This window comes from Ornithorhynchus anatinus, chromosome 18, assembly GCF_004115215.2.
Source record: "Ornithorhynchus anatinus isolate Pmale09 chromosome 18, mOrnAna1.pri.v4, whole genome shotgun sequence".
In the NCBI taxonomy this organism is placed as follows: domain Eukaryota; kingdom Metazoa; phylum Chordata; class Mammalia; order Monotremata; family Ornithorhynchidae; genus Ornithorhynchus; species Ornithorhynchus anatinus.
In genome coordinates this window covers 27,699,512-27,725,575 of record NC_041745.1, presented here as the reverse complement: position 1 = coordinate 27,725,575, position 26,064 = coordinate 27,699,512, and the positions used below count along the sequence as shown (strand labels likewise).

The following is a 26,064-nucleotide window of genomic DNA, read 5'->3' as shown; positions in this document are numbered from 1 at the left end:
AAGTTCTATCCGACAAAGCCGCCCCTGAAATCGGTCCTTTCAGATTCATTATAGAAGTTTTACTGTATATGTCCACTCTCCAGGGTTAGATTGATTCCCAAGTCACCACCCGGGAGTCCACTGAAGAGCGGAAATGCCTTTATTTCAGTCTGCTGTTCTTTGTGGCTCTGAACCACATTTGCCAGTAGCATTCAAGTGGGAGAGCAGCAATAATAATAGTAAAAATAACAATAGTAATAATTGTAATAATAACAGTGGTATTTGGTAAGCACTTCCTCTATGCCAGGCACTATACTGAGCACTGGAGTGGACACAAGGAAATGAGGCTGGACACAGTCCCTGTCCCACATGGGGCTCACACTCTTAATCCCCATTTTACAGATGAGGTAACTGTGGCCCAGAGAAGTGAAGTGTCTTGCCCAAGGTCACACAGCAGACAAGTGTCAGAGCCGGGATTAGAACCCAAGTTCTCCTGACTCCCAGGCCCGTGCTCTATCCGCTAGGCTGCAGTAGAAATAAGGAAACCTCTGTAAACTGCTCGGATTTTCCAAGGGTCCCAGGGGTCCAGTCTGACCCCTCCCATCGCCCTGAACATGCTCCTTTTTTGCCATGGTGACTCCCTATCCCAGCTTGCCATACTCCAACCGGGGGCAGAATGATGGCACCGGACAGCAAGTTTGGCTGGTTCTTGTGCCTCTGTATCATTGAGGAGGGGAGTCGACAGTAACCTTGGTTTCCTCACTTGGGCTGTAACCAGGTGGTCTCGGGGGGAAACTCAGTTAAAATTGGGTCCTCATCAGTCAACTCGCCAGGGTAGGGGACAATCTACACGACCGTTCGGAACCCACGAGAACTGGGAATGTGAGACATGGAGACGTTAACCTACGCGGTCCTCACAAAGGCTTAATACCAATAATAATGATATCTGTTATGTGCTTACTATGTGCCAAGCACCGTTCTAAGCGCTGGGGTAGATACAAGCTAATCAGGTAGTCCCATGTGGGGCTCACAGACTTAATCCCCATTTTACAGATGAGGTAACTGACGCACAGAGAAGTTAAATGACTTGCCCACAGTCACACAGCTGATAAAGTTGGGAGGGAAGGCAGTCTGACAGACTCTGATCCTCCACCTGGTTCCCTCCATCAGGCAATAATCATACAGTAGCCATGATTGTACCAATCAACCTTGGTATATTACTTCAATTATAAAACTCTGCTGAGTTACAGATAAGGCTTCCCTGCATTAAAAAATCATTATAACGACTGACTTCCCCAGTACACTGTAAGCTCCTGTCTGCTTATTCAATCGTGCCTGCTTATTCAATCGTGCTCTCCCATGTATATTTTCCTCAGTACAGTGCTCTGCACAGAGTAAAAAACATTGTTGATGTTAATCCGTCAGTCTGTCAATCTCCGGGACTCGGTTCCTTTAAACACTGACATTTAAATCGGATTGTGTTTAATTATTTCTTTCACATGGAGGTAGAATAGATTGTGAACCCTGTGTGGAACAAAAGTTGTATCTAATCTCATAACCTTGTATCTACCCCATTGCTTTGCCTGTTGCAATGAATGATTTAATTATCATTAAAGCTGAAGGTGGTTATTTGAAATAAAATTCACACAGAGTGGCTACTAAGGGGGAAAGAATTAAATGATGTGAGGACGGTGAGAAAATCAAGAAACTCTAATTGGGGGGCATGAGCAGCGTGGTCTAGAGCCCGGGCCTGGGAGTCAGAAGGACCTGGGTTCTAATCCCAGATCTGCCACTTGTCTTCTGTGTGACCTTGGGCAAGTCACGTCACTTCTCTGGGCCTCGGTTCCCTCATCTGTAAAATGGGGATTAAGACTGGGAGCCCCATGAGAGACAGGGATGGTGTCCAGCCTGATTTGCTCTGAATCCACCCCAGAGCTTAGTACGGTGCCTGAAAAATACCATTTTTAAAAAAATGATCAGAGAAGAGTGAAAATTGCAAAGGGGTCTTTGAAGTTAGCCAGATAGAAACTCCTTTGTGTGAACTATCCTACAGTGTGACACAGAGAGACCTCAAGTTTCCTCAGAATCAAAGTTCTCAACCTCTGTCTCTGGAGCACTACCACAGAAGGATTTGAAGCACGGGATGGTGCAGATACTCGGGTTTATCTGAAAGTGTCCTCCTGGTAAGAGCATGGGCCTAGGAGTCAGGAGACCCAGGGTCTAATCCTGGCTCTGCCGATTGCCGGCTGTGTGACCTTGGGCAAGTCACTTCACTCCTCGATTTCCTCATCTGTAAAAGGGGGATTTTATTCTTTTTTCCCCTTAGACCTCAAGCCAGGGATGGGGACCGTGTCCAACCTCATTATCTTTTACCTTCCCCCGGGCTCACTAAATACCATTAAATTAATGAATCAATTCCTGAAACATTAAGGTCTTGAGCCGTAGAGAAGGGTAGGGATTTGGGGATGGGAGGTTAGGGAGCAAGATAATGGTTTGCAGACAAAAGCGGGGAGACTGTTCCGATCGCTAGAGACAGCTTGAGCTGTTGGAAGTAAGTTACATTTTGGGAGGAGTTGCAAGAAGGCAAGAGACTGGAAGTGTATCTGTTTACTGTTGTATTCTTCTCTCCCATGTGCTTAGTACAGTGCCCTGCACGCAATAAGAGCTCAATAAATATGACTGAAGGAATGAACAGAGAATCCAAGCTGGGGGCATAATGGATTCAGTCAATCCTTGCCACGGACTGAGCAACAGCTTGGCCTAGTGGAAAGAGCACGGGCCTGGGAGTCAGAAGGACGTGGGTTTTAATCCCGTCTCAAACACTTGTCTGATGGGTGACCTTGGGCAAGTCACTTATCTTCTCTGTGCCTCAGTTTCCTCATCTGTAAAATAGGGATTAAGACTATGAGCCTTATGTGGGACAGGGACTATGTCCAACCTAACTAACCCAGCGCTTAGAACAGTGCCTGGCACATAGAGAAGCAGCATGGCCTATTGGCTAAACCACAGACCTGGGAGTCAGAAGGATGTGGGTTCTAATTTCGGCTCTGCCACTTATCTGCTGTGTAACCTTGGGCAAGACGCTTCACTTCTCTGGGCCTCGGTTCCCTCATTTGTAAAATGGGGATTAAGACTGTGAGCCCCACGTGGGACAAAGACTGTGTCCAAACCGATTAGCTTGTATCTACCCCAGTGCTTAGAACAGTGCTTGGCACATAGTAAGTGCTTAACAAATACCATCATTATTGTTAGTAGTAGTAAGCGCTTAACCAATACTACAATTATTATTGAGTGTTTACTGTGTGCAGAGTACTGTACTAAGTGCTTGGGAGAGTCCAGTACAACAGAGTTGATAGATCAAGGCCCATAGCCTGCTTAGAGATCACTGAATGAAAGACACCATAGAGATATTGAATAATGACCACAACTCAAGGTCACTCAGTCATTAAGTTACTTGGTGGAGCTCAGAATTCAACTTTGATCCAAGCGATTTCTCACTGTTGCGAGCATCGCCCCCTCAGTTTCCTTCAGAACAAATAAAGCAAGTTTTATATGTCATTTTGGGTTCTCCAGCTATTTCCCTATTGCAAGAGCATTTGGTTCAGTCACCAAGGGCTGTTAAAGGAGTGACATTAGAAGAATCCCTAGAAAAATCAGGTGCTTGGGATCTATCAAACGGTTGACTAAATTATTACCATGCCACTTATTAGATTGCTATCTCCCGGTGAGCCTTTCATTGGTTTATGGGTCCAAAGTTCTCCAAGCAGGGTGACCACATGTCTGCGTGGCGGCCTGGTTGTCAATAGACTCGGGTTCTAGTTCCAGCTCCACCAATTATGTGACCTTGGGCAAGCCACTTAACTTCCCCATGCCTCAGTTTCCTCATTTGTAAAACGGGAAGTCAAAACCTGTTTTCCCTCCCCCTTAGACTATAAGTCCCATGGGGGACAGTGTCTATGTCTGATCTGATTATCTGTCTACTCCAGAGCTTAGTACGGGGCTTGGCACATGGTAAGTGCTTAATCAATGGACAGTTAGTATTACTTACCAGGGGATTCTCAAATTCACCTACTGTTCTAAACACTGACATTTAAATCTGGGTCGGTTTAATTCTTCCTTTTCCAGACCAGAAGGAGGATGAGGAGCGTGGTTCAGTTTGGGATGAACTGTTTACTACCAGACATGTTTGACCTTGGGAGACTTTGATTCCAGGACTGGCATACTCAGGGAGTGGTATGGGATCCTGAAACAAGTCCTCTCCTCCTTTCATACCAATCCTTGTGTCCCTTCTACACCAGTTCCTACTTCCTATGTAATAGAGTTTGAATTTTTTTTTAATGGTACCTGTTTAGGCCTTACAACGTGCCGGACACTGTACTGAGCTCTGGGGTAGATACAAGACAGGTTGGACACAGCCCGTGTCCCACACGGGACTCATAGTCAATCCCCATTTTACAGATGAAAGAACTGAGGCACCGAGAAGTGACGTGACTTGCCCAAGGTTACACAGCCAAAGAGCGGCAGAGGCAGGATTAGAACCCAGTCCCTTCTGCCTCCCAGGACTGTGTTCTATTCACTAGACCACGCTGCTTCTCTACTGGATCAAGTAACAGTGAAGTGCACCGAAACCATAACCATCTATTTACTGAATGCAAACACTCCCCATGGTATTTATTGAGCTCCCAGTGTGTGCAGAGTATTGTTATTATAATAATGGCATTTGTTAAGCGTTTATTATGTGCAGAGCACTGTTCTAAGTGCCGGGGAGGATACGGAGCGATCAGGTTGTCCCAAGTGGGGCTCACAGTCTTAATCCCCATTTTACAGATGAGGTCACTGAGGCACAGAGAAGTTAAGTAACTTGCCCAAAGTCACCCAGCTGACAAGCGGCTGAGCCGGGATTTGAACCCATGACCTCTGACTCCCAAGCCCATGTTCTTTCTACTGAGCCACGCTGCTTCTAAGCGCTTGGGAGAGTCCAGTACAACAGATTTGGTACATACATTTCCTTCCTGTCCTCAAGGAGCTTATAGTCTAGAGGGGAAAGAAGGGACCCTTCGAAGACATGTTGCTAGCGGTGACACTGTTTCTTCAATGGTGTTTGTTTAGCGTCATTATGCGCCAGGCGATGTACTAAGAGCTGGGGGTAGATACTGGTTAATTACATTGGACATAATTCCCGTCCCGCATAGGCCTTCACGATCTTAATCCCCTTTTTTCAGATGAGGTAGCTGAGGCCCAGAGAAGGTGTCCAGGTCACATAGCAGACGAGTGGTGGAGCTGGGATTAGAACCCAGATTCTTCTGACACCCAGGCTCATGGTCTATCCGCTAGACCATTCTGCCTCTCTTAAGACACTTTAGATGATGAAAAGCAGAGGAGAGCCAAGTGAGGAAAGCTGACCGTAAGTGCAAATGCTGGCTTCTTTTACCCATTCTTCATTCTGTAATTGTTTCATATGCTTATCCCCCAAGTGCCGAGCACTTTATTTGAAACAAAGGGAGCTGATCATTATTTCAGGTGGGAGGAACCAAACCTTGCACTTTGTGCTCCTGGTGGTTATTATTATTATTATCATTATTACTGGAAGGAAGGAACTGAAAGGGGTCCAGATCCCATGATACCCTGAGATCCAGAAGCTGCCATCCTCCAGACCCATTTTCTCAAGGTGAAAAGGTGCTTCGAGGTTCAACCGTCTTCCTCTGCATATCAAGCTCCAGGGACTTGCTGTGTTTCAAGAAAGATCTGGTGCCAACTGAGCAGAGTTACCGCCTCAGGAGGAAAGGAGGCCTGGTAGAGGAGGCTCAGAGAAAGACCGTGGCCTAGAGGAGAGAGCACGGGCCTGGGAGTCAGAAGGACCTGGCTTCTAATCCCAGCTCCGTCACTTGTCTGCTGTGTGACCTTGGGGAAGTCACTTCACTCCTCCAGGCTTCAATTTCCTCATCGGTATAATGGGGATTCAAAACCTGTTTTCCCTTCTGCTTAGACTTGAAGCCCCATGTGGACAGGAACTCTGTCCAACCTGATTATCTTGTATCTAGCCCAGGGCTTAGAGCAGTGTTAAACAACTAGCACCGTTATCATTATATTTTGTGGGCCCATTAAGGTATGTGGCGAAGTCGCTCCAGAATATCTTGGCTGTTACTAAGTCCTCAAGACAACCAGTCCTCCTGGAAGGGTGAAAGATCCCAACTTTTCTACCCCCGTTTAATTTTATTTTATGGTATTTGTTAAGTGCTATTACATGTCAAACACTTTTCTAAGCGCTGGGAAAGGTACAAGTTAATTAGGTGGGACATAGTCCCTGTTCTGCATGGATCTCACAGTCTAAGTAGGAGAGAGAACAGGTATCCCTATTTGACAGATGAGTGAACTGAGGCCCAGAGAAGTTAAATGATTTGCCCAAGGTCACCCAGCAAAGCAATTGGCAGAGCTGGGATTAGAACCCAGGTTCTTTTGACTCCCAGGCCTGTGCCTTATCCACCATGCCATGCTGCTCCCCTTGACATCAATCCATCCAACAAGCCCCAAGAGCTTGTTTGTGGGCAGGGAATGTGTCTGTTCGTTGCTACCCTGCACTCTCCCAGACGCTTAGTACAGTGCTCGGCACACAACAAGCCCTCAATAAATACGGTGGACGGAATGAATGTTGACCCCTCAAATGTCAAAGAAACAAACAAGATCCCCTGTCCTCCTTGCCCTCCTGTGCCCTCCGCAACAATAGAAGCACTGGGCATTAAAGTGGTTTCCTCCTGACCAGCTTCTGCAAAATGTGCCCGGTTTACAACTTCTCCACAGCCCCAACCCCAACCCCAGCTCAAGGCAGAGTCGATGCTTTGGTTGGAAAGCTTACTGCTCTTGGTCAAAGTGGACAGAGCGGTACTGTACACACCCCATGATCTGCCTCCTACTCTTTTTATCACTGACCTTTGCTCCAGGGTGAGTAAATGTTTGAGCCAATCCACAAAGCTATTGCATCACCGAACCAACAATTAGGGTGGAAGGGGTTCTATAAAGCCTAGGCTCAGGCTTCTGCCAAGACATCTTCTCTCCCGTGGTGTGAACAGAAGAACCTTCACCATGAGCTTCTCGGGCAAATACCAGGTCCAGAGCCAAGATAATTTTGAAGTCTTCATGAAGGCTATCGGTGAGTGGCTGAAAAAAAAAAATCCCCGACCCCTGACCCTGAATTTTGCTTTACAGGTTGCCTAGAATACAGCAGCTTAATGAGAGGAGTGCATCACCCACTGGCTTGGAAATCTTGCATTTGACTTTCCTCTCTCCTTCCAAGACAGCCCACTCTTGCTGGTGCTTTGGAATTGAATTTGGTGGCAGTGGACTGCCCCTTAAGTAGAGTATTGTCTTTGAAGTGGTTTTCTTTATGGTATCTGTTAAGCGCTTACCATGTGCCAGGCACTCTACTAAGTGCTGGGGCAGATAGAAGCTAATCAGGTTGGACACAGACTATGTCCCACATGGGGGCTCACAGTCTTTATCCCCAATTTACAGATGAGGTAACTGAGGCACAGAGAAGCGAGTGACTTGCCCCAGGTCACACAGCAGACAATTGGACAAGTGGCAAAGCGGGATTTAGAACCCAGGTCTATCTCTATCTACTAAGCCATGCTCCTTCTTTGAAGGCAAAAAAAAAAAAAACCAATCTGTACCAGGAAATGATTCCAGACTTCGGTCAAGGCCCCTGGGGATTAGGGATCAGAAGGTCCCCAGGGATCAGAAAAATTTCCCAACCTGAGGAAATAGCTGCCCCAAGTTGGGGGACTCCAGGCCTCAGTGGTTTCTCAATGTCTGGATTTGGGGCTCGTTGGCTGAGGGTTAGACATAAGGAAGGACTTCCTGACAGCAAGCTTTGTTAGATATGGTTTTCCAGAGGAGGCTGAGGGCTCTCCTCTCTGGGAGAGTTACAAAACAGGAGTCTCATCTGCTGAGCTGGGTGAGCACAGGTCCCTTTATCTTGGGGCAGTGACAGGGTCCCTCTTAGCCTTGAGGTGTTCATTCATTCAATCATTCATTCATCCAATTGCATTTATTGAGCACTTACTCGAGTCAGTGAGCTTCTCTAGACCTCTGGGAACTAGGCCTCTGAGCACCACAAACCATATCCTCTAAACCATAAAATCGCTGTGAGCAGCGAATGTACCTGTTTATTGTTATACTGTACTCTCTCTGGCGCTTAGTACAGTGCTCTGCACACAGTAAGTGCTCAATAAATATGATTGAACGACTATCCTTAGGGCTAGCACTTATCATCCCTGTCTCTCTCAGGGACTCTCACTCCATCATTGAAATAGTTATGGTATTTGTTAAGCACTTCCTATGTGCCACGCACTGAACTAAGCGCTGGGGTAGATACAAGATAATCGGATTAGACACAGTCCCTGCCCCACATGGGGCTCACAGTCTTAATCCCCATTTTATAGATGAGGAAAGTGAGTCACAGAGAAGTTAAGTGGCTTGTCCATTGAAAGCCACTGCCTGGACCTCTCAACCCTCAGTCGCTCTAGGTGACCTGAGACTCAAATAAGGCTGGCTCCAAAAGGCCCGGAGTCCAACTGTCTGGTGGACTTTTTCAGGCAAGTCCATCTGAGTGAATTTAGAGGAGCAGTTTCAGTCAAATCTACAGGTCGCTGACAAAGAGCATTGGAATCCACTCCAAACAAGGGCAGGGAAGAGGTTCTGAGAGGAGGATAAAGATGTCAAGGGGAAGCAGCATGGCTTAGTGAAAAGAGAATGAGTCTGGGAGTCAGAGGATCTGGTTTCTAATTCCAGCTCTGCCACCTGTCTTGTCTGTGACCCTGCGTAAGTCACTTAACTTTCCTTTGCTTCCGTTTCCTCATCTGTAATATGGAAATTAAATCCTACCCCTTCTTACTTGGACTCTAAGCCCCATGTGGGATGGGAAATGTGTCCAACCTGATTATCTTGTACTTACCTCAGTGCTCAGTATGGTGCTTGGAACACAGTAGGTGTTTAGCACATATCACAATTAATGAATTAATTAGAGGGGTGGATGAGGATGTTAAGCAGGCCATGACACCTTAAAAAAAATCCCAGGAAGGCAAGGGTCCGTGCAGAGTTAGGGGTTGCACTCACAGGGAGCAGCACGGTCTAGTGGCTAGAGCATGGGCCTGGGAGTCAGAAGGACCTGGGTTCTAATCCCACTATGCCATTTGTCTGCTGGGGCAAGTCACTTCACTTTTCTGGGCCTCAGTTCTCTCATCTGTAAAATGGAGAATTAAGACTGTGAGCCTTCTGTGGCACAGGGACTGTGTCCAACCCGATTAGCTTGTACTTACCCCAGTGCTTAGAACAGGGCCTGGCACATAGCAGGTGCTTAACAAATACCACAGTTATTATTATTATTCCATGGGAGAAAGAGCAGAAAACAAATCAGTGGTCCCTTCTCTAAGCTTTCTGCTCTCAAGCCTTCCTTAGGCCTTTCCCCTGTGATGATGATAATGGTATTTGTTAAGCGCTTATGTGTCAAGCACTGTTCTAAGCACTGGTGTAGATGCAAGCTAATCAGGTTGAACACAGATAAGGTAACTGAGGTCCAGAGAAGTTAAGTGACTTGCCCAAGGTCACAAAGCAGACAAGTGGAGGAGCCAGGATCAGAACCCAGGTCCTTCTGACTCCTGGGATTCAGAATGTAGAATTCCCACCCAACCGTTCAGTCTCGCTGGGTTTGGTTGGGATTACCCAGTTGAGCCCTCCGATACTTTGAATCTCCACTTCTCTTCCCACGCTTCCTCCATCCCCCTCCTGGCTCCTCTCCTCCTTCTCCGCCTGCCTCCTGACCCAGTTTCTATTTCAATCAGGGGTTCCTGATGAAATTATCCAGAAAGGGAAGGACTTCAAGGGAGTATCGGAGATCGTGCAGAACGGCAACCACTTCAAGCTGTCCCTGAACACCGGCACCAGGGTGCTCGTCAACGAGTTCACCCTGGGAGAGGAATGTGAGCTGGAGACTCTGACCGGAGAGAAAGTCAAGGTAAGAAAGCCCCAGCTCCAGCTAAGCCAAGATCACCTCCAAAATGGACCACCGGCCCCTGGATAATCGAAGGCGGTGGCAGAAACCCAACCCAGTCACTACCTTCATGCCTCAATACTACATGTCCATTATTTTAGGCCAAACCAAGGAGCCAGAATCGGACTCATCAGTCCAATTCTCTTCCCACCACCCGGGAAGGGTTGAGCAAAGTACCTTCCTGGGGTGGAAGCTAGGAGGCTCAGCATCCTTCTTGGATTTCTTCCTGATCCAAGGTCAACCCCGTCAATTAATGCTATTTAGCAATTACTGTGTGCAGAGCACTGTATTAAGCACTTGGGAGAGTTCAATACAGTAGGGTCGGTAGACATAATCCCTATTCCCTCAAGAAATTTACAGTCTAGTGGGAAGCTTGCAAATCTATCCGGAGAGGGACAAGACCGGGTATAGGTACAGCAACCCCTGCTGAGTATCCATGAATGTGGGAGAGATGGAGGGTGAAGAGGGATGTAAGCGCTTCATCGGCGGGGAACGTGTCCACCAATTCTGTCGTATCGTACTCTCCCAAGTGCTCGGTTCAGGGCTCTGCACACAGTGAGCGCTCGATAAGTGCCACTGACTGATACCATTGAGGATGGGAAAGTATGGGGGGGAGGAGTTACTGAGGATGGGGAGGGATGGAAGATGAGGGATGAGGAAGGACAGAGGATGGGGAAGGATGGAGCCCCAGGAGAGGCAGGAACTATGTCCTGTGTGATTATCTTGTATCTACCCCAGCGCTAAGTTCATGGCACGGGACATAGAAAGAAGCAGCGTGGCTCAGTGAGAAGCAGCGTGGCTCAGTGAGAAGCAGCGTGGCTCAGTGGAAAGAGCACGGGCTTTGGAGTCAGGGCTCATGAGTTCAAATCCCAGCTCTGCCACTTGTCGGCTGTGTGACTGTGGGCGAGTCACTTAACTTCTCTGTGCCTCAGTTCCCTCATCTGTAAAATGGGGATGAAGACTGTGAGCCCCACGTGGGACAACCTGATTCCCCTATGTCTACCCCAGTGCTTAGAACAGTGCTCGGCACATAGTAAGCGCTTAACAAATACCAACATTATTATTATTATTATTATTACCATTAAAAAGAGAGTGCTTGTCCTGGGTGTGTGGCTTTCACCCAACCATTGCATGACCCTCCTGGGAGAAAATGGGAATGTCTACACAGCAAGAACATCTTTAACCTCTCAAAGGGCAGGGATGGTCCGCGGAGCCCAGGGTGGGGAGTCGTTTGTCCAACGGCCACAAAGCCTTCTCCAATGGCCTTTTCATCCCCTTTCAGACCGTCGTGGAGAAGGAAGGTGACAACAAGCTGGTGACCTACATCAAGGGCATCAAATCCGTGACTGAGCTCTGCGGAGACACCATCACCAACGTGAGTTGCAACCCCGGGGCGGGGGCGGTGGGCTTCTCGGCGGCAGAGTCCTAGGGAGAAGAGAAATGTGAGGCCCAGCGGCCTGGGCAGTTGCCAGTCCTCTCTGAGCTTCTGGTTCAGACTACAGCCCTGAAGAAATGTGGGTCAGAGGGACCCTCCTCCTTCAGGGCGGCCCTCTGGGTGGCTCAGAAACCACCCGCAGCCTGGAGAAATCCCGCAAAGCAGGCTGAGCTGACAAACTTTTCCTTATCTTGGAAGATATTCTTAACGATCTCCTCCAAGAATAATTATTAGTACTATTACTACAACAAATACTATTATTACTATCACTCCCACTACTTTAGAACAGTGCTTTGCACACAGTAAGCGCTTAACAAAGCCATCATCATCATTATTATTACTACCCCCCCACCCCCCCCACTGTCATACAGAGAGAAGCAGCGTGGCTCAGTGGAAAGAGCCCGGGCTTGGGAGTCAGAGGTCATGGGTTCAAATCCAGCTGACTGTGGGCAAGTCACTTCACTTCTCTGTGCCTCAGTTACCTCATCTGTAAAATGGGGATTAAGACTGTGAGCCTCATGTGGGACAACCTGATGACCCTGTATCTACCCCAGCGCTTAGAACAGTGCTCTGCACATAGTAAGCGCTTAACAAATACCAACATTATTATACTATAAATACTACTACCACAATTTTGTTAATGAGGTGTATATCTCCACGATTCTATTTATCTTGATGGTGGTGTCTTTTTGGTTTTGTTCTCTTTTGCTCTGCTGTCCGTCTCCCCCGTTTAGACTGTGAGCCCGTCACTGGGCAGGGATGGTCTCGATCTGTCGCCCAATCGTCCATTCCAAGCGCTTAGTCCAGTGCTCTGCACACAGTAAGCGCTCAATAAGTACGACAAGGAATGAATGCTACTATACTGCTATTCCCGGAGTAGTAGTGGAAAGAGCCCAGGCTTGGGAGTCAGAGGTCGTGGGTTCTAATCCCGGCTCCGCCCCTTGCCAGCTGTGTGACTTTGGGCAAGTCGCTTCACTTCTCTGGGTCTCAGTTACCTCATCTGGAAAATGGGGATTAAGACTGGGATCCCCACGTGGTACAACCTGATAAGCTTGTATCTACCCCAAGTGCTTAGAAGAGGGCTTGGCACATAGTAAGCGCTTAACAAGTGCCATTATCATTATTATTAGAACAGGGCTTGGCACATAGTAAGCATTTAATAAATACCATTAGTATTATTATTATTATTACCACTACCATACTATAAATACTACTCCCATAACTACTCTTCTTCTACTGCTATTCCTATTCTCACGGCAACTACTATTTCCTCTATTACTACCACCATATTATAAATTCTACCACAACTACTCTATTACTACCCCTACTACTGTTTACTATATGCCAGGCACTGTACTAAGCGCTGGGGTGGATACAAGCAAATTGAGTTGGACGCAGTCCCTGTCCCACGTGGGCTCGTGGTCTCGAGCCCCATACAGATGAGGCACAGAGAATTGAAATAACTTGCCTAAGGTCACACAGCAGACAAGTGGTGGAGCTGGGATTAGAACCCATGACCTTCTGACTCCCAGACCCCGTGCTCTATCCACTAAGCCGTCAATATGTAATGGTCCCCTTCCCTATTTTCCAGGCCCCCCACTGAAGCCACCCCATCCACAGCCATTTCCCTCCTCTCTTTCTCCCCCGATGACTAGCCACAAGTCCAACAGGGGCTGTCTGCAGCAAATAAACAAAAGAATTTCAATTTTTGCCCCAACCCCATAGAAAATAAACCTAAAAATCCGCTCCAACCTCCAACACATGTGCCTCTATGCAAAAGATGTAAATTAAAAAACTGTTTTTAGGGAATTTAAAAACTGGAGACTTACTGACCCTTTAGACGATAAGCTCCTTCGGGGCAGGGAATGTGTCTACCAACTCTGTTACATAGTACTCTCCCAAGGGCTTACTAGAGCGCTCTGCACACAGTAAGCGCTCAGTAAGTTTCATTGACTGATTGACTGATCTTGTCTTCTACTGTTGTGACAGGTTTTTGAAATGACACTGAAAGCTCTAAGTCTTTAAGGCCTAGGTTACCGGAGGTTTCTTGTAAGAGGTTACATCTCATTCAGGCCCTTCGTCCCATTTTTAAGTGACCCAAGTCCTGACTCTTTTCATGAACACAGGATCAATGAAGTTAGATTGCAACCAATACCCTGTGTTTCCAAACTGAAATTTAACATCTCTAGTGTAGAATACTAAATATTTGCCCTTCCTATAGCCCATTAATTATTGGATAATGTTTTGGTATCACATCTTCTGCTACGCAGAATTTTCGCTCAGTACAATACTCTGCTCACAATAAGCACTCATAAATACCTCTGATTGAGGAAATTTTTCAAACTAAAATGTTCATATTAAACCATCAAATGTACTGTGAGTCTATTTCTGATACTTACAATGCATAAAACCCTCACTATGAGACGAATAATTTTGTAACTTTTGTCTGTTCTTTAGACCATGACCCTGGGGGACATCACCTTCAAGAGAATCAGCAAGAGAATCTGAGCCTGATTTCTTCTCATCAACTCTTCATTTAATGGCATGTTTACAATAAAAACTACAGTTTGAAAACTGTAACAAAATCTATCATCCGCCCTTGGCTGTACTGAAGTCAGGGACATTGGTGTTAAATTTAGGGCAGACAAGTGAGAAAGAGGATTGAGCTAGCGGAATCGACTTCTGAAGTTCCTGGGGATTCAGGCTACTGTTTAGGGGACCCAGGATTACCCTAGGGGATCCCAAACAAAGTTGGATGGCAGGGTCACTCGATTGCCTTTATTTAGTGCCTACTGTGTGCAGAGCCCTTGGAAGAGTACACTATAACACTAAGAGACAGATTCCCTGCTCACAAAGAGTTTACAGTCTAGAGGGTCACGGAACGAGACACAACAAATACGCAATAAAGAACAACCTGAACTCTGGGCATTGGGAGGACTGGAACTCACTCAGCTCCCCAGAGTAATCGGGCTTCAGGGGGTCCCAGGACTATGGAGCGCCCCCAGAATCTGCTGCTCCAAGAAGTAGACCTTCCCACTCCAACCTCCCATAAACACTAGTCCACATCAGACTTGGTTCAAACGCAGGAGATACTTAACTTTGGGTGAGTCACGGGATCATTTTTCTACCAAACGGTTCAGTCCACGTTTCGCCACTCCTCAAGAGCCTCCGCAGGTTGCCCATCTAACTTCCCTTCGAACAGAAATTCCTTACCATTGGCTTTAAAGAGCTTAATCACCTTGTCCTCTCCTAACTTACCTCCCTGAATTCCTACTACAACCCAGCCCACGCACTTGGCTCCTCTAATGCCAACGTACTCACTGAATCTTCATCCCGTCTATCTCGCCGCCGACCTCTCACCCACATCCTGCCTCTGGCCTGGAACGCCCTCCCTCTTCACAACCAACAGACGATCACTCTCCCCCTTCAAAGTCTTATTGGAGGCACATCTCCTCCGAAAGGTCTTCCCCAATTAAGCCCTCATTTCCCCTCCTCCCACTCCCTTCTGCGTTGCCCTTGCCCTTAGATTTGTACCCTTCGTTCACCCCTCCCTCAGCCCCGGAGCACTTAAGTTCAAGTCCACAGCTTATTTATATTACTGTCTGTCTCCCTCTCTAGCCTGGCGGCTTGCTCTGGGCAGGGAATGTGGTTTACCAACTCTGAGATATTGTACTCTCCCAAGAGCTTAGTACTGTGCTCTGCACACAGTAAATGCTCAGTAAATACAATCAATTGATTTATTGATTGCACGAAGCACGGACGCAAGCTGTCCGGCTCCAGCTCAGCTCCCATTCAGGAAGCATCCTCGGGAGATAATTAAACATCCTCAAGGAGGAGGAGAAGCAGCATGGCCTAGTGGATAGAGCACTGGTCGGAGAGTCAAAAGGGTTCTAATTCTGGCTCTCCCACTTCTCTGTTGAGTAACTTTGGATGAGTCAATTTATCTGTGTCTCTGTTACCTCATCTGTAAAATGAGGATTCAGACTGTGAGCCTCATGTGGGACAGGGATTGTGTCCAACCTGATTAGCTTTATCTACTGCAATACATGTCCCACATGGGGCTCACGGTCTGAATCCCCATTTTACAGATGAGGTAACTGAGGCAAAGAGAAATTAAGTGACTTGTCCAAGGTCACTCAGCAGACAAGTTGCAGACTAGGATTAGAACCCAGGTCCTCTGACTTCCAGGCCCGTGGTTTTTCCCCTAGATCATGCTGCTCCTCTAACTCACACATAACCTGGTAGAGGGCTGAGTCTGGGGACATGTAAGTGTGACAGCAGAGACGGCAAGCACTTGGGAGAACATTTTCCACCTCTCTGCCCTTCAAAGGGCTGCTTTGAAGTAGGCAAAAGTTTGACTTCTGCTTACCAGGGGCCCTTTGTATTTGCTTCACCACTTAGCTAGAATCCAGCCAGAACAGCAACTCTGTGACCATCACACAGGTGAAAAAGAGAAACAAAAGAAGGCATCAAAAAAAACCTGTTGAGCCTCTCTCCCTATGGACATATCTTCTCTGTAGAAAGATAGGATCGAGTTTTGGGGTTGGGGAAACACAGAAGTGACCAACTGAAGGAGTGGCTTTATAAGCCTCCTTTTTTTTCAGGACACCAGGCTAAAGAAAGGGACGTTTCAGGACAAACAGTGAGGAAGCAACTCTGCAACTTCTCAGAAACATCCAATCCTACCCAGCTTCATTTCTAAAGCCAGTAAATTGATTACCGGGTCGCCTCTCACCCAGTTTCCACTGGGGCAATTGTCTCAAGCCCATCACCTTCAGGACCTCCTTTCTCCTCACCAGATTCTGGCTATGAAAAGTCAGGGTTTTTTTATAGTACGTGTTAAGCGCTTTCTCTGTGCCAGGTACTGTTCTAAGCGCTAGGGTAGAAACAAAGGAATCAGGTTGGACACAGTCCATGTTCCACATGGAGTCAATCCCCATTTTACAGATGAGGTAACTGAGGCACAGAGAAGCGAAGTGACTTGTCCAAGGTCACATGGCAGACAAGCTGCATAGCTGGGATTAGAACCCAGGTCCTTCTGACTCACAAGCCCATGCTTTCTCCACCAGGCCACACTTCTTCTCCTTTACTGCCAACCTCCTAGCCCTCCTTGTTCCTGCTCTTACCTGTACCATGATGGAGACATAAATGGTGGGGGGCAGAGCGCCGATGTAGAGACAGAGTTAGGTGCAGAGGTCCTCTGAGGAAGTGGGGCTTGAATTTGGACTCACAGAAGGTAGAGTCAACCATCTTCCCACTCTCTCCAGGCCCACAGGGTCCTTAATCAGGCCCCACCCAACCCCTTCCCGAAATAAAGACATGGAGAGGCTCAGTTAAACACAACCTTTGGATTCCAGATCTCAGGTCCGGACTAATCTCACTGTGTCTTCACGTACATCCCCACTTTCTCGGAAAACCGGTAGCCGAAGCCCCTGGCACAAAACAAGACAAGCAGCAAGCAAGATCCCCAACAGATAATTGTATTGGTGATCCACAAGCAACCCAGGAGTCCAAGGGACACAAACACCCGGCGCCCTCAAGGCAACGCAGCCGAGCTCTGCCCTTCTTCTTCTTCCCTGTACCGTCCCCTCCTCCTCGGGGAACGTGACTGGCTGCCTCTTCTGCCCTCAGAAGCCGGGCCCCTCACTGCTTCTTGTGGAACATGGCCGGGGCAGCGTCGTTGTTGGGTTCGGCCATGATCTGCATCTTCTGATTGGTCAGGGCGGCCTCCCGCATCTTGTGGTACATGAACTCATTCTGCCGGAACATGCGGAGCTCCATCTCCGACTGGACGCGCATGGCCTGAGGGAAATATTGTAAAGTGAGGACCCAGGAGAGGAGAGTCAAGGAGGTCCCTTTCCCAGAGGACAGGCCGGAGGCATCTCTCACGTCTCCAGAAATGTCCGTCCCGCTGAGTGGGGCTCCTCAGCCAGAGGTGTGCACGCTTAGTACAGTGCTCTTAACACAGTAGTCATTATGGTATTTGTTAAGCGCTAACTATGTGCCAGGCACTGTTCTAAACACTGGGGTACACACGAAATAGTTGGATTGGACCCAGTCGCTGTCCCACATAGGGCTCGCAGTCTTAATCCTTATTTTATAGATGAGGGAACCGAGGCCCAGAGAAGTGAAGTGACTCGCCCAGAGTCACACAGAAGACAAGTGGTAGAGCCGGGATTAGAGCCGATGACCTTCAGACTACCAGGCCCACGCTCTATCCACTAGGCCACGCTGCTGAATGAATGAGCTCCCTCTGAGACCGTTTCCCCGCTTAACTTCCAGGATGCTCGGCCCCACCATGGCACATATTTTCAACACATGTTTTGGCAAGAGCACAGAGACAGAATTAGGGAAAGTTCTTCCAGAAACACACTTCGATCTGGATAATATTAATAATTGTGGCATTTGTTAAGCAACTACTATGCTCCAGGCACTGTTCTAAGCACCGGGGTAGATATAAGATAATCAGGCTGGACACAGTCCACATAGGGTTCACAGACTTAATCCCCATTTTTACAGATGAGCGAAGTGGGGCACAGAGATGTGAAGCGACTCATCCAGGTTCACGCGGAGCCGGGATTAGAACCCAGATTCTTCTGATTCCCAGGCCCGTGCTCTACCCACTAGCCCACAGATGCAGTGCGAAGTGATGTTGGAAGAAACGGCCGTACACAGGTGCAAGGCATTGGATATAGGGTGAATGTGACGGAGTGGATTCCCCTGGATGAATGGTTTTGCAACACAACTCACGCGTTACCGGAGAACCGAGTATCTTTATCTGGAGGCAAGCCCCCAGGTTTCCGACCCAATCCCTCCCCGCTCCTTAGCCTTCCTCGATCACCTCCCCAACGTTAACGCTGACTGACGGTACGAATATTACGGTTATACCATCTACCTCGGTCCCCACCTGACCACCCTCCCCATCCTGAGGCAGGTGGACCTTTGGGAGAGGAGGGCGGTGACGGCGACGACCGTGGTGAGGAAGCAGGCTGTTGGCAGAGTCGGTCAGTCGACTGTATTTATTGAACGCTTACTGAGTGCAGAGCAGTTACTAAGCACTTGGGAGAGTACAATATAATAATAAACAGACATATTCCCTCCCCACAGCCAGCCATGGAAGAAGATGCCAATCAAGCTGAGTTTCCTCATCCGTAAAATGGGAGTTAAATGTCTGTTCTCCCTCCCCCTTAGACTGCGAGACCCATGTGGGACAGGGACTATATCTGATCTGATTATCAGACAGTGTTCAGTACAGTGCTTGGCACAAAGTAAGTGCTTAACAAGCACCACAATTATTACTATAGGCACCAGGCACCCTACTAAGCCCCGGGATAGATACAAGTTAATCAGGTTGGACACAGTCCCTGGCCCACATGACAGTCACAGTCTTAATCCCCGTTTCATAGATAAGGTAACTGAGGCACAGAGAAATTAAGTGACTTGCTCGAGGTCACGCAGCAGACAAATGGCGGAGCTGGAATTGGAACCCAGCTCCTTCTGACGCCCAGGCCCATGCTCTATCCACTAGGCCAAGCTGCTTCTCTTATATATACAGTGTAAACGATGAACAAATACCACAATGACTATTATTACTATTATAATTATTACTTCCAGGACCACATCTTCAGCACTTATTCAGATTTTCCTGCACATGGAAAATACATGACTTGTATTACAGGAGGAGTGGGGAAAATCAAAGTATATACTTTAATCCTCCCGGCAGATCAGAGGGAATGAGCATTACTCAAAGGACACCTTAAGATCTTTTCATTTCTCTTAATCTAAGGAGGCTCTACCGCTTATGGATTTCCTGGCCGTAGCTGGTTGTAAAGTATGAACTGAGAGCCAGGGTTCCCAGCACTGAACTAGGCAGTTGAAAAAATAAAGTCACTCCACTGGGGCTCTCTGTTGGTAAAGAGTTTTAAAAGCCTCTGTCGATTAGTTTTCACTAGGCCCACCCCGACCTAGGCAATGACTGCTCTCTGGTCCTTTGTAAGGTAGAATGGGTTATGAAGGTGAAGTGACTTTCTCAAGAACAGAGAAGCAGCTTGGCCAAGTGGATAAAGCACAGGCCTGGGAGCCAGAGGACCTAGACCTGGATTCTAATCCCGGTTCCTCCACTTACCTGCTGTGTGATCTTGGACAAGTCGCCTCACTTCTCAGAGCCTCGGTTTCCGCAACTGCAATAACGGGATTCAGTGCCTGTTTTCCCTCCTTCTTGACTCTGATCTGCATATGGGACAGGGACTGCATCCAGTCTGATTATCTTGTATCTACCTCGGTGCTTAAGACAGTGCCTGGCACATAGTAAGTGCTTAACAAATGCCATTAAAAAAGTATAACAAGCATTATGCTATGCATAGATAATCAGATCAGACGTAGTCCCTGTCCCACATGGGGCTAACAGACTAAGAGGGAGGGAGAACAGCCATTTAACCCCCATTTTACCAACGAGGAAACTCTGCTTGACCATCATCTTCTTCCACGGCTGGCCGGCCACCCTCCTCCTCAACGGCCTGCTTCTTCCCCACCGCCATCATAGTGAACCCTTAACAAATACCATAAAAAAAAACACCCAGAATTCCAGGGGCTGACTCAAAATGGGGCTGAGAATTCAATTTTCTTGAATCCAGCCTCGTAGATAACCTTCACCGTCAAGACGCAACCGATCAACTGATCAACTTAGTTTTTTACTCGGGGATCTGGCCATTTTAGCCCGTGGCCTTCAATGAGCAAACTGAGCCAAGTTTCCTCCCTTCCCGTTGTGTTGGAGCGCTAGGATTAGCGGCCCAGTATCCACCCAGAAACGTCACCGGTTGCTGGGAGAGGCCAGAAGTCTAAGGGACCACCTACCTCGAGGTCCTTGGTGATGGGGTGGGTGGGTCCATGGGTCACCAGGAGAATGGCGTAGGCCTTGCAGATCATCCCGTGCCCCACCTCAATGAGGCCAGCGTGCCAGTGGGTCACCCCCGCCCGCATCACCGCCATGCCCAGCTGGGCGTTATTGGGATGGTAGAGCTTCCTGAAGGAACAACAGAGAGTCTTCGTGTTCACGGGCAAGGTTAAGTCGAGCCACCCCGATCAATCGATCGTTGGATGCTATTTATTTTAGCGCTTACTGTGCGCAGTGTTCAACTGTATTTCATTCAATTGTATTTATTGGGTGCTTACTGTGTGCAGAGCAGTGTACTAAGCGCTTGGGAGAGTACAATGCAATAGAACTGGTAGACACACTCCCTAGCCACAAAGAGCTTACAGTCTAGAAGGGGAGACTGACATTAAGATAAGTTATAGATAGCGCAGTTCCCCTGACCCACACCAACCATTGGCTGCCAGACAAGTGTCCGCTGATGCCCGTGGTCAACAATGGTCCGAACACTGGACCCTTCTGAACGCCCCCGCATCCCCTGCTGGGCAAAGCATAGCTCCCTGCTGGTCGGAGAAAGCACTGTGGCCTAATGGATAGAGCACACGCCTGGGAGTCGGAAGGACCTGGTTTCTAATTCATTCATTTAATTGTATTTATTGAGGGCTTGCAGAGCACTGTACTAAGCACTTGGAAAGTACAATTCCCAGCTCCACCCCTTGTCTGCTGTGTGACTTTGGGAGAGTTAACTTCTCTGCGCCTCAACGATCTCATCTGTAAAATGGGAATTAAAACTGTGAGCCCCCACACGGGACAGGGACCGTGTCCAACCCGATCAGCTTGATTCTACCCCAGCGCTTAGTACGGCAGCCGCTCGGTCGGAGGATGACTTACATGTAGCCATCGACCATCTTCTTGGCATAGTCCGAGGCCTCCTCGAAGCTCTGCAGGTAGGAGAGCACTTCAGAGGCAACGCTGAGTATCCGCAGCAAGTAGATGTTGGTGTCGGCCAGCACCGGCTCCTGCTTCTGCAGACACTCTCTGCACAGCTTCACCACCTGGAATCAGTCCGTCGTATTTACTGAGCGCTTACTGTGTGCAGAGCACTGTACTAGGCACTTGGGAGAGTACGATATAACTATAAACATTCCCTGTCCACGTCGAGCTTACGGAATCAGTTGGAGACAGGAGCAGGGTGAGAAGTACCACGGCCTAGTGGAAAGAGCCTGGGCCTGGGAATCAAAGGCCTTTTTTTAAATCGCATTTGTTAAGCGCTTACTATGTGTCGAGCACTGTTCTAAGCACTACGGTAGATACAAGTTGGACACAGTCCCTGACCCATGTGGAGCTCACAGTTAAAAGAGAGCAGATATTGAATCCCCATTTTACAGTCGAGGAAACTGAGGCACAGAGAAGTTAAGCGCTTGCTCGAGGTCACGGAGCAGACAAGCGGCAGAGCCACTTAGAACTCAGGTCCTCTGACTCCCAGGCCTATGGTCTTTCTACTGGGTCACACTGCTTCCCTGCTCTGTCACTGGCCTGCTGTGTGAGCTTGGACAAGTCACTTGACTTCTTTGTGGCAAAGTTTCCTTATCTGTAAAATGGGATTCACTACCCGTTCTTTCTCCCGCTTAGACTGTGAGCCCCTTGTGGGAAAGGAACTGTGTCAATCTAATAAGATCACTGTGGGCAAGGAATGTGTCTACCGACTCTGTTGTATCGTACTTTACCAAGCGCTTAGTACGGTGCTCTGCACACAATAAGTGCTCAGTAAATGCCACTGATTGCTAGCTGTTCCCTTCCTAGGCAGACTGCCCATTCATCTCTCGGGTGCCTCTTGGGAGAACACTAAGGCCTCGAAGTAGCACGGTTAGTGAAAAGAGCACAGAGCTGGGAGTCAGAGAACCTAGGTTCTAATCCCGGCTCTGCCACGTGACTGCTCTGTGACCCTGGGCAAGTCACTTCACTTCTCTGTGCCTCGGTTACCTCATCTGTAAAATGGGGAACACATCCTACTTCCTCCTTCTTAACTGTGAGCCCCTGTGGAACAGCGATTGAGTCCCAGCTGATTAACCTGTATCTACCCCAGCACTTAGAACAGTGCTTGACAAATAGTAAGCGCTTAACAAATACCAGAAAAAAAGATAAACTTACCTTGTCTAACTTAAATTCCTGCTATTGCAGAGTAAGCCCGTCCCTTTTCTAAATGAATGTAGAGAATAATTGTCCATCCCCACCCTCTTAGATCATCCCTTCTGGGTGACGCGGCATCTCTTGCCTCAAACAGGGGAAAACGTGTTTGTGTCTCACAGTCGTACAGAAAGCAGCGTGGTCTAGTGGACAGAACAGGGGCCTGGGAGTCAGCAGGACCTGGGTTGTAATTCCAGCTCCGCCGTTAGTTTCCTGTTTGACCTTGGGCAAGTTACTCCACTTCTCTGGGCCTCAATTATTCCAACTTTAAAATGGGGATTAAGACTATGAGCCCATGAGGGACATGGACTGTGCCCAATCTGATTACCTTGTATCTACCCCCGGTTCTCAGTCTAGGGCCTGGCACATAGTAAGCACTTATCAAATACCATAAAAAAGGGAAAGAAACGTCAGCAGATCCCGGTCCTCTTACCTCATGGTACACCCCTTCGGAACGAGCCTTGTCGATCTTCTCCAAGGCGTCTTTGGAAAACTGGATGACCTCCTTCACCACATCCTGGGACGGCTGGAGAGAGAAACCGGGGATGGTCAAGCTTCCAGGTCCCGCTAGAAGATCTCATTTTTCCCTGTGACTTCAACAGCCTGGCCCTCGGGGCAGGTTCACTTGCCTGGTAAAGATTCAGCTGCCTCTCGTCGTTTCTGTGGGCATTTATGCCGAGGGTGTTTTGTCTGCTCTACTTCCCCCGTCAGACTGCAAGTACTTAGGGGACACGATCCAGGTTTTCTCTCGATCGAGTTCTCACTCTCTCCAGCGCTGCACGGCCACCAGGCACTCAATTAAGATGCTTTGATTTGCTGTGGCAGAGCAACCAGAATCAATCCAACAATCGGTGGTACCGATTGGGCACTTACTGTGTGCAGAGCACTGTACCGAACGCTTGGGAGAGTACAATACGACAGAGTTGGTAGGCACCATCCCTGCCCACGCAGAGTTTAAAATCAAGAGGGAGCAGCGTGGCCTGATGGATAGAGCACGGAGCTGGGAGTCAGGAGGACCTGGGTTCTAATCCCAGCTCTGCTACTTGTCTGCTGTGTGAACTTGGGCAAGTCACTTCACTATTGTGAGTCTCAGTTACCTCATCTATAAAATGGGGATTAAGTTTGTGAGTCCCATGTGGAACAGAGACTGTGTCCAACCTGACTAGCTTGTCGCTATCCCAGCACTTAGTACAGTTCCTGGCACAAAGTAAGCACCTAATTAATATGATTTTTAAAAAAATAGTGGAAAGAACACTTCTCTTAAGTCAACTTTCCTTTAGTTTTGGGCACTCACTCTGGACCTCAGGAGGGACTCCTATTCATGCTGATACATCCTTGTGAAGGGGCTAGGGTTTTTACTCCTTCTCCAGAGAACAGGGCCTTTGGAGAAATGATTTTTCTTATGGGGGATCCAAGGGTCATGTAAAAGTCACAGTACAGGTAGAGGAAGGTCAGAGAAAATAGGAGGGAAAGGGCACCTGGTTTAGGACAATCCAGAGTGCTTACTCCCCTGAAGACCTTCCCTGATTAATCTCTCATTTCACTACCCTATTTCTTGCTTCCCACCCACTGCCACTCAGTACTAGCACAGTACATAATAACAGTAATAAAATAATGGTATTTGCTAAGCACTTACTATGTGCCAACACCGTTCTAAGAGCTGGGGTAGATACAAGGTAATCGGGTTGGACACAGTCCCTGTCCCACACGGGGCTCACAGTCAGAATCCCCATTTTACATATGAGGTAACTGAGGCCCAGGGAAGTGAAGCGACTTACTCAAGATAGCACAGCAGACAAGTAGCGGAGCTGCGATTAGAACCCAGATCCTTCTGACTCCCAGTTCCATCCACTGGGCCATGCTGCTTCCCTAAATGCTTAAGTATCCACAAACTCTCCTTTCCAGTAGCACTTATGTACAAATCTTTTAACTCTATGTCTTCCCCGGATCTGGAATTAATTTCAGTGTCTTTCTCCTCCATTAGTATGTGAGTTCCTCAAGGGCAGGGATCCTGTCTATTGTACTCTCTCAAGGGCTTACTACAGTGCTCTGCAAAGAGCAAGTGCTCAACAGATACTCTTGATCGACTGATTGAAGGCACCAGGTGGAAAAATCTACTCTAGCTTACGTTGCCAAATGACCCATTGCCTGTGGTTTTCCAGAATTTTCTTGCTTTAATTGGCAACATGGCTTAGTTTAACAGTCTGTTGTCCTCTCCTCTTTCTCCAGCCAGATGGGAGGGGAAGCGGTGGCAATGACTGCCAGACCTCTAATGCCAGACATCACCCCCGAACCCACTGGGTGGGAGTGGGCACTGAGCACAGTTCGCTGCCCAGAGTGAGCAACCAACAAATAGCTACTGATTGATTCAACAATATGTGTCACATTTCCCAGCGAAGCAGGCCGGGTTCCCGGAATAAGTTCCTCCCGTCTCCACCTCCGGCGAGGCAGACCAGGATCCTGAGGGCATTAGCTCGTCGTGGGCAGGGAACGTGCCTACCATCTGTTTTATTGCTCCTGTACTCTCACAAGTACCGTACAGTGCTCCGCACCCAGTAAGCACTCGATAAAACCACTGATCCATCGATCGATCCCGGACCTAGGGATCGGAAACGGGCAGGGTCTTTGGAGATTCAGGTGCCAGGAACCTATCTTGGCGGGCACAGGGAGAAGAGGATGAAGCTGAGGAGAAAGAGCGTCCACTGTCCCACCCTACCATATTCGGGCCGTACCTTGGGCTCGTCTTTCACCCCTAGGAAGAGGTCATCTTTGATCCCTTTCTCGCAGTGCTCGCACGTGCAGTCGAAGTAGTACTGCTTCTTCAGGAGCTTCTTCCTGTCCGCGCTGACGTTGAGAAAGTCGATGTAGGACACGGTCAGCTCCTCCCCTTCGGAGATCTTCCCAAGGGCCCGCAGCTCGATCCTAGGGTATTAACAATGAACATAATAATGGCATTTGTTAAGGACTTGTTATGTGCCAAGGACTAGGGGAGACACGACGTAATCGGATTGAACACGGTCCCTGTCTCGCGAAGGGCTCACGGCCTAAAAGAGAAGGGATGTATGTCCCCCTCGTGAATGAAGACCCTGAGGCCCAGAGAAGTTGTTACTTGCCCAAGGTCACACAGCGGGTAAGTGTCTGAGCTAGGATTAGAACTCAGAGCCCCTGACTCTCACTCCTGTGCTCTTTCCTCCAGGCCGCACTGCTCAGGATGAGAGGGAAAGTGGAAATCATCAAAGTGGTGCCTCGAATTAGCAGTGAGAATATCCTGGTGATCCCAGAATTTATCATGGGGCTCTCCACCCCAGATTGGAGGAAACAGCTAAATAATTTCTTCAAAGGAGCTCAATCGAGATGGTAGCAAATGGCTAATGTGTTCATTAATGAATCGCAGTCCTGCTCTATGTTATATTTGCTGTACTGTGATTTTCTCAGTCGAATCATGTCCTGTCACATCTACTTTTTCCTGAAAACTGCCTCCATTTCAACACCATCCAAGGTCCTGCTATTCTATTAATGGTCCCTATGTACAGTTTTCCACCAGCATAT

At 48.2% G+C, this 26,064-nt stretch overlaps 2 protein-coding genes across 3 annotated transcripts in view; one reads left to right on the top strand and one right to left on the bottom strand.

Moving 5' to 3' along the window:
* Positions 1 to 6,972: 6,972 nt before the first annotated feature.
* On the top strand, positions 6,973 to 14,048 carry FABP1 (fatty acid binding protein 1). Its single transcript, XM_029083460.2, has 4 exons — positions 6,973 to 7,126; positions 9,816 to 9,988; positions 11,307 to 11,399; positions 13,917 to 14,048. The coding sequence occupies exons 1-4, from the start codon at positions 7,060 to 7,062 to the stop codon at positions 13,965 to 13,967; spliced, it is 384 nt and encodes a 127-aa protein (XP_028939293.1). The 5' UTR covers positions 6,973 to 7,059; the 3' UTR covers positions 13,968 to 14,048.
* A 2,744-nt stretch (positions 14,049 to 16,792) lies between these two features.
* Positions 16,793 to 26,064, bottom strand: part of SMYD1 (SET and MYND domain containing 1) — a 38,405-nt gene continuing 29,133 nt past the window's right edge. For both annotated transcript variants that reach the window (XM_001510437.4, XM_001510465.5), the window contains 5 exons: positions 25,248 to 25,437; positions 22,949 to 23,041; positions 21,220 to 21,383; positions 20,313 to 20,481; positions 16,793 to 17,261 (listed from right to left, as the gene is read on the bottom strand). In XM_001510437.4, the coding sequence (XP_001510487.1) occupies positions 17,103 to 17,261; positions 20,313 to 20,481; positions 21,220 to 21,383; positions 22,949 to 23,041; positions 25,248 to 25,437 (775 nt within the window). In that variant the 3' untranslated portion in view covers positions 16,793 to 17,102. The remainder of the gene's footprint in view (positions 17,262 to 20,312; positions 20,482 to 21,219; positions 21,384 to 22,948; positions 23,042 to 25,247; positions 25,438 to 26,064) is intronic.

Coding starts and splice junctions, on each gene's coding strand:
- FABP1 (XM_029083460.2), top strand. CDS start 7,060: ATGAGCTTCTCGGGCAAATACCAGGTCCAGAGCCAAGATAATTTTGAA. Junction 7,127..9,815: donor AGTCTTCATGAAGGCTATCG/GTGAGTGGCTGA, acceptor TATTTCAATCAG/GGGTTCCTGATGAAATTATC. Junction 9,989..11,306: donor TGACCGGAGAGAAAGTCAAG/GTAAGAAAGCCC, acceptor ATCCCCTTTCAG/ACCGTCGTGGAGAAGGAAGG.